General features: G+C 36.1%; 1 protein-coding gene across 1 annotated transcript; it reads right to left on the minus strand.

Moving 5' to 3' along the window:
- On the minus strand, positions 1 to 5389 carry LOC137966388 (uncharacterized). Its single transcript, XM_068812973.1, has 5 exons — positions 5149 to 5389; positions 4331 to 4469; positions 2789 to 2879; positions 225 to 329; positions 1 to 132 (listed from the first exon to the last, which is right to left on the minus strand). The coding sequence occupies exons 1-5, from the start codon at positions 5387 to 5389 to the stop codon at positions 1 to 3; spliced, it is 708 nt and encodes a 235-aa protein (XP_068669074.1).
- Positions 5390 to 6477: the final 1088 nt, after the last annotated feature.

Raw genomic sequence — 6477 nt, forward strand, 5'->3', positions numbered from 1 at the left:
TTACAAATTATTACTACACCTGACATTTACATTTGCAGTTAAGTGACTTGAATATACATTTGGATTGGGTTGTCTACTAAATGGAAGTGCCCCAGTCTTCCGTTCCAAACAGTAGAGGTAACTGTACAAAAACTGTAACAAACATTAGTCAGTAAAGATTAAGTCAAACAAATCTGTCACCTTCACATCTAGGGCAACATTTATTCCAGTTCACTTGGTGAAACCTCTTCCTCAGCCAATTCAAATGCATCGATCTCTGCAAAGTAGGCTCTCTGTTTGTCAATAAAATCCTGAGGCAAAATGTACTCCGCCACTGAATAACGACGTTTCTGCACAATTAAATCGATGAAGCTTAGTGATGTCTCACTCAAAATTGATAGGCAAAATGAGATCAACAAGCTCAAAAGATAGTATTCACAAGATCTAACAGGTAGCAAGAAGCAAACCAACTCAAATGAAATGAATTGATGATTCCGTCATTATTAAAATGCTATGAACAGGCCTCCAAGAATATTAATAAAAGACATTTCCAAGATCATTTAGGAGTTACTCTGTTTTTTTTTTGGAAAGTGGGAAATTTCATCAAAAGAGAGGGACATTCACAACAATATGTTAGAGAAACGCTCCTCTTTATCTAGCTCATCAGCTAATCATTAGCTGCCCTACAAGTATGATTCCATAAAATAGAATTACAATCAGAAATATCCAATATCTGGTTGCAAACAGTGCCATCAGACTGCTTGCAACAGCCAATAACTAAATAAGAGCTGCCCTCAAGAGAGTGAAAACGGTGCTCGAAAATCTTTAGCCTCTGAGAACTGATCTCATCTCTGCTTCTTGAGTGTCAACCACCCTGAAGGACCGACATAGGTGACCAGCACTTCACCATTGGAGTTACAAAAATCCTAAAAGAGCTGCCACAATGTTGAGCTTAATGGAGCCTAAGGGAGCAGGAAGTCAATGGATGACGGCAACACGGTGGCAATAAGGGAGCACCAACATATGAGGCTGAGTCTCCACATGGGACAACACCAGGAATTTCCCGAAAATCCCTCATCAATCCCAAGCAAGATATGCTGGCATGCAGGCATGCACAAGCTTCTCAATCGGACAGCTAAATGAGGAACACTTCCCAGAAAACACTCGCTAGTTCATCTCCTTCCTCAAAATCTAAGGGACCATTAACAAAAAAAGGTCGATATGGTTCAGCCCATCTTTCGGAGAGAAGAAGAAATGACTTGGGATAATAGATTAGTTAAGAGTTACAGCCTTGGATTGGGGAATTCATTACTCTGTCCTCCTTAATAGCATGTGAAGCATGAAAACATACATGTTGGTATCTATAAGTGAAATCATAGACAATCTTAGTATGGAAAAAGCTGTAAAAACAAGATGGCAGTTAAATCCAGACTGAGCTGACTCTAGGCAATTTCTTTTTTGGGTGTTGGACGTACTAATAATTGCATCTCTTTGCAATACTGAAAGATAATAGGGTATCCATTACAACCAAATAGGAACTGCTACCTCTGAATCCCAGCAGACCTCCACCTAATGATCTTTTACCATTGTAAAGGCATACTGTCAACCTGATTTCATCCACCCAGTAAGGTAACTATCATCCATTCTCTAGTCCTGTTTTTACCTTTTAAGGAAATGAAATTTAGAGAACTAAATGAAAATTTTAAGATTATTATCCATAAATTAGCAGCTTTGCTTGGGGAGAGGAAAAATAGTTCCGGATTCCTATTCATCGCCAAACTCTTGTCCGGCTGAGCAAGTTGACCAGAGGAATCCTTTTCCTGAGCTGTAACCTATCATTACCAGATCACATTGTTGAGTCCACTTTTTTCAAATCTTCTCACAACTTTCACCTATCTCACTTGGCCTTGCACTACATTTTTTGAAGATCCAGTGGAGGCATCTTTACCTTTTCATCAGAGTCAAATTAGGCTACCCAAAATACCTCCAAATGAATCTGAAAAGATTTTCTTTCATTTTCCCCATATTGATGTCATTCCAATGCATCCCCAATTCGTTCATTTACAATTACCTTCTTTCTTTTTTATTTTTTATCGTGAAAAAAAAATTATTACCTTTTCTTCCAAGTTTTATTAAACATTCATCTTAACATTCTAATTCTGAATTGTACAGTCAGAACCAGGAAATGATCTGGTGGGCTGCTGGTAAAGGGGCAAATCATAGAGGCTACATTGTACTGGGTATACCCAGTACAATTTGACTAATACAAAGGAATAATAAAAAAAAAAATTAAGATATCAAATTTTAAAGATAAACTTCAGCATTCAGGCCAGAAAAAGCAGTCTAGGTTGAATGACAATATTGACCTGGTATTATAGTACAATAACCAGATGACAAAACCCAATTTAACATATCAATTTTTTTATGACACTGCTTACCACATCAGGCTTTAAAAAGCAAAGCAAATCCAGCTAGATCAACTTAGTCACCTCTTGAAGATTAACCTGCAGTCTGTTTTCTTTTACCATTTTGAAAATATTGGTTTTAGGTACCAAACTCAGACAAGGTCCTTGATCTAGCTCCACAGACTCATAGTACAGGTTTTACACATTTTATAAATTCTAGCTACATATTGCAATTTGTATATAAGAAAAATACCAAAAAAATCAGATAGCGCAGCGATAAGAAATCCACATATTATGCACAAATGAACTTCTGGAGTAGAACAATAGGATTAGAGTAGAAGGGATAATGTTAACTGAAATTTTTGCGGATGAAGATAACAGAGTATAAGGAAGCAGAAACAAACCTTTTTTCTCTTTGGAGGAGAAAGATGATGCTCTTTGGGCAGGCCATCCTCACTGTTATTCATCACTTTATCCTCTCTACCACTGTTTGCTCTACAAGAAACATAATGAATACCATTTCCATGAGCATGTACATAAGGAAAAAAAATTAAAGAAATGAGTCACAAAGAGTCCAAATCACGGATGAATTTAAGCATGGAAGATGCCCAGAAGGAGAAAATATCACCACAATAAATATTTTGACAGAAATTGAAGTTCTTTCTAAAGTAAAAGGACATTGAGAAATTTTTCAGGCGCTACATTTACCAATAGATCTGCAGGCTCCTCAATATCTTGATAAAGTATGCATTTGCAGCAAAAATTATAGGACAACTTATAGTTTTCAGTGAAAGTAATCAAGTGTTTTGGGACAAATTATGGTTAACAGTGGATGTTTTTGAATCCACTTCAGCATCAAGGATTGACGGGGACTATTCTCTATTAAAAATTATTCCACTTAATTTATCCATTTCTAACGTCCAAGAAGAGCACTAGAGTGCCCTTTGCTGACTAATTATCCTACCTTTACTAGAGTAAAGCATGTAACCTGCTGAAAATGATTGTGACCGAGTTCAAAATTATCATGCATACCTAGCCTACCGTCATTCATGACATATATTTTAGCTTCCGGTAGTAAATTTCATTAACTCTTTTTTTAAGTGTTGATTACACAAGCACATGGCACCCCTTTTCCGTTGGTGGAGTTGAAGCCAAGAACTAACATGAAAAACCACCATGTGACCATTGAGCCAAGGCCCAATCCTCTAGATTCTACTAACTTCAGGTAGTAAATTCTCCCAACATGATTCATCTCCTAAACACTATGAATCCAACCCCAACATTTTCAAAAGCAATAAATAAATAAATCTAACCCCAGTTGACCACATGCCTTTTGAAATCCTGCATAATTAGTATTCTCATTGTAGTTTTAAAATGAGAAACAAGAGCAGCATGCAATTGTAAAACCTTCACACCGGACAGCCAAAACTTGATACAAGAAATGGAAAACACATGAGTATCCATGGAGCTGATATGAGTGGATATGGAATGAGTGTACTTATAATGTTTCTAGCCCAAAAAGACTCATCTTCATTTTGGAGCAATTCAAGCAGGTTTGCAACATTTCCTCTCTACGGAAGCTTGGCAAAACAACTATTCCCTAATTAACATTTTAATGTAAGCACAAACAGGGAAAATAATTTAACACTCTTAAGTATTACAACTTTAACATAAAAAATAGATGATAAATCCTTTTACCATATCAACATATCACAACTGAGCTTGGAGCATACCCCTCTCATAAAGAGGAGTAGAACCAACAGCCAGTTAACTGGAACCTCGCACGTTTAAATGCAGACACTACTTGATAAAAAGTCGTAAACAACAAGAAGCTTCAAATTCAACTAAATGAAAGCTTCATTTATCAAATAATAGCAAAGTTAAACAGTTATAGAACTACCTTCCTCATCAGAATAGGAATCACTAAGATGATTGATCCTACATACCTGAAATTTTTAGTCCTTCCAATTGGAGGACAACTTGAAGGGAATGAATCCATAACGTCCTTCCCCTTATCTTTCCTCTGCTCCTGAGTATGTCGATTTACACCTGTAGTTATCTCAGGACCCTTTCCACGAACATCATCTATGGCAGGCCAAAAAGACAAGTGTCAGGTTTATGAAAATACGAAATTCAACTGAACCTGGCACTTCCAGGAAACTTAAATCAATGTCATCCATAACTTCAGACTGACAACGCATTTAAACTATTTATTTGAAAAAGCAACTGGCGGACTACATTCTGAAAATGACATAGCCAAACCGGAGGCTAGAGTCAGTTTAAAAGCACCTCTAGGGGATCCAAAGCGTCAGAAAAATGATGATACCCAGTCTTACATGAAAGGAAGACGATTCACGAATGATAGTTGTTGAATTAAAGTTTTCAATCAAAATAGTAGCTAAAACAAAATAAATTTTGAACAAAAAAAACGGAGAATTTCTGCAGCACACCATTTCAAGTGCAATAAGGCAACCGGATCAATAAGCGGTCAGGTGGAGCCCCTCCCGTACTACTTCAACAAAAAACCGGGGGAGAAAAGATATCCATGAACCGTACGGTACAAAATTCAGGTTCAGAACAAATGCAGAGGCACAGAATTTCAATAAACAAAAGAATTTAAAAACGAATTGAGGAGAAAAAACCCTAAAATCCATAAGAATCCAAAAAAGCTCAAATTCGCCAAAAACACATTTCCAAGAACAACCAAATGAAGAGATTTACTGGGAAATCATTCAAAACAAAGAGAAAGGGACAAGAAATTCACCAGAGAATTTCACAGGTTTGAACTGGAAATCGTTCAAAATGAGAGTATTACAGGGGTTTAGAACAGCATTGGATCCAGTGCTGGCCTCGTACTTTTGAGAACACTCCTGCGACTTCGCAGAGGGAGAGAGCTTCGAGGGCTTGGAGAGAAGTTTAGCTGCACGCCTGACCGAAGACACAGTGTTGGTGCAGTCGACGAGGGGCTTCCTTTTCAGTCTCTTTCGCTTCCCGGCGCTGTCCATGGCAGATAAGTGAACTGTTCACCATTAGGAGAGGCCTGCGAGTGGCGGGCTAGTTTGAACTTCGAAGGAGCCGGAAGACGATGACACGTGTCCATGGAAATTTATTTCCAAGAAAAAATTAGAAATAATTTTTTCAGGGAAATATATTTCTAAGAAATATTCGTATAAAATCCTGTAGTACTTTTCTGAGAAATTATATGATTTTTTTTAAAATTTTCACCTCTTAGTGTCCTTTTCAGGAAATAAATAAAAATTATTAATCAGTCCCACACATCCTTTTAATAAAATAAAATGTTAAATATAAAATTTAAAATCTTTTTTTTAATCGCAAATCGGTTATGGTAAATCAACTATTCTACATTACATATTGTCTCAATTTGAGTTGCTATAGTGTTACGAAAAATAGTTAGTTATTTCAATTTGTTCACTTTGCCTTCTTCTCCCTTATATAGGTTGACTAATTAGTTCCTCAAAATCATCTTCGTCTTCTTCTTGTTGAATTTTTGAAAAAGAGAAATACTTTATTAACTTCTTATAATTTGAATACAGTGAGTTACTATTTATAATAGAGTAAACTAATAGAATTCGACTGCAATTAAATAATCTTTTCCTTAGTTAAATGTAAAGTTAAACACTAAAAGATAAGTCCTAAAAAAATAAATAATTAAACATAAATAGAAGATTAACATAACTAGACTCTTCTATGAGACTTCCTCCTAAGAGACTACTGCAAGACTCCACCATATTAATTTGGCTTTGTGAGACTTTTTGTTATGAGAGTCATGTAAGATTATTTCATATTTGTTATTCAACGTTCCCCAAAAAATTTATGGTTTTCAATCTTCATTAGCTAAAAAAAGTTTCATAAATGTTAAATGGCCATTCAAACGCTTGGTGTAGCTGATCTTTACAATGGTTTTTCTCTCTCATGAATGTTCAAATGTATTCTTGCCGGTTGAATGGTCTTCTTGGTCTTGTCTTGTTTCCTTCATTTCTCTTATAACTTTTTTTTGGGTTGGTTATTCAAAGGTCAGGGCAAACAGATTCTAACTAAAAGCATTCTCCATCCTTATCGATCAAATGATTGG

This window comes from Aristolochia californica, unplaced genomic scaffold (assembly GCF_029961685.1).
Source record: "Aristolochia californica isolate CCGP_79_NKW_82.1479 unplaced genomic scaffold, dmAriCali1.0.hap1 SCAF_5, whole genome shotgun sequence".
NCBI classification, from domain to species: domain Eukaryota; kingdom Viridiplantae; phylum Streptophyta; class Magnoliopsida; order Piperales; family Aristolochiaceae; genus Aristolochia; species Aristolochia californica.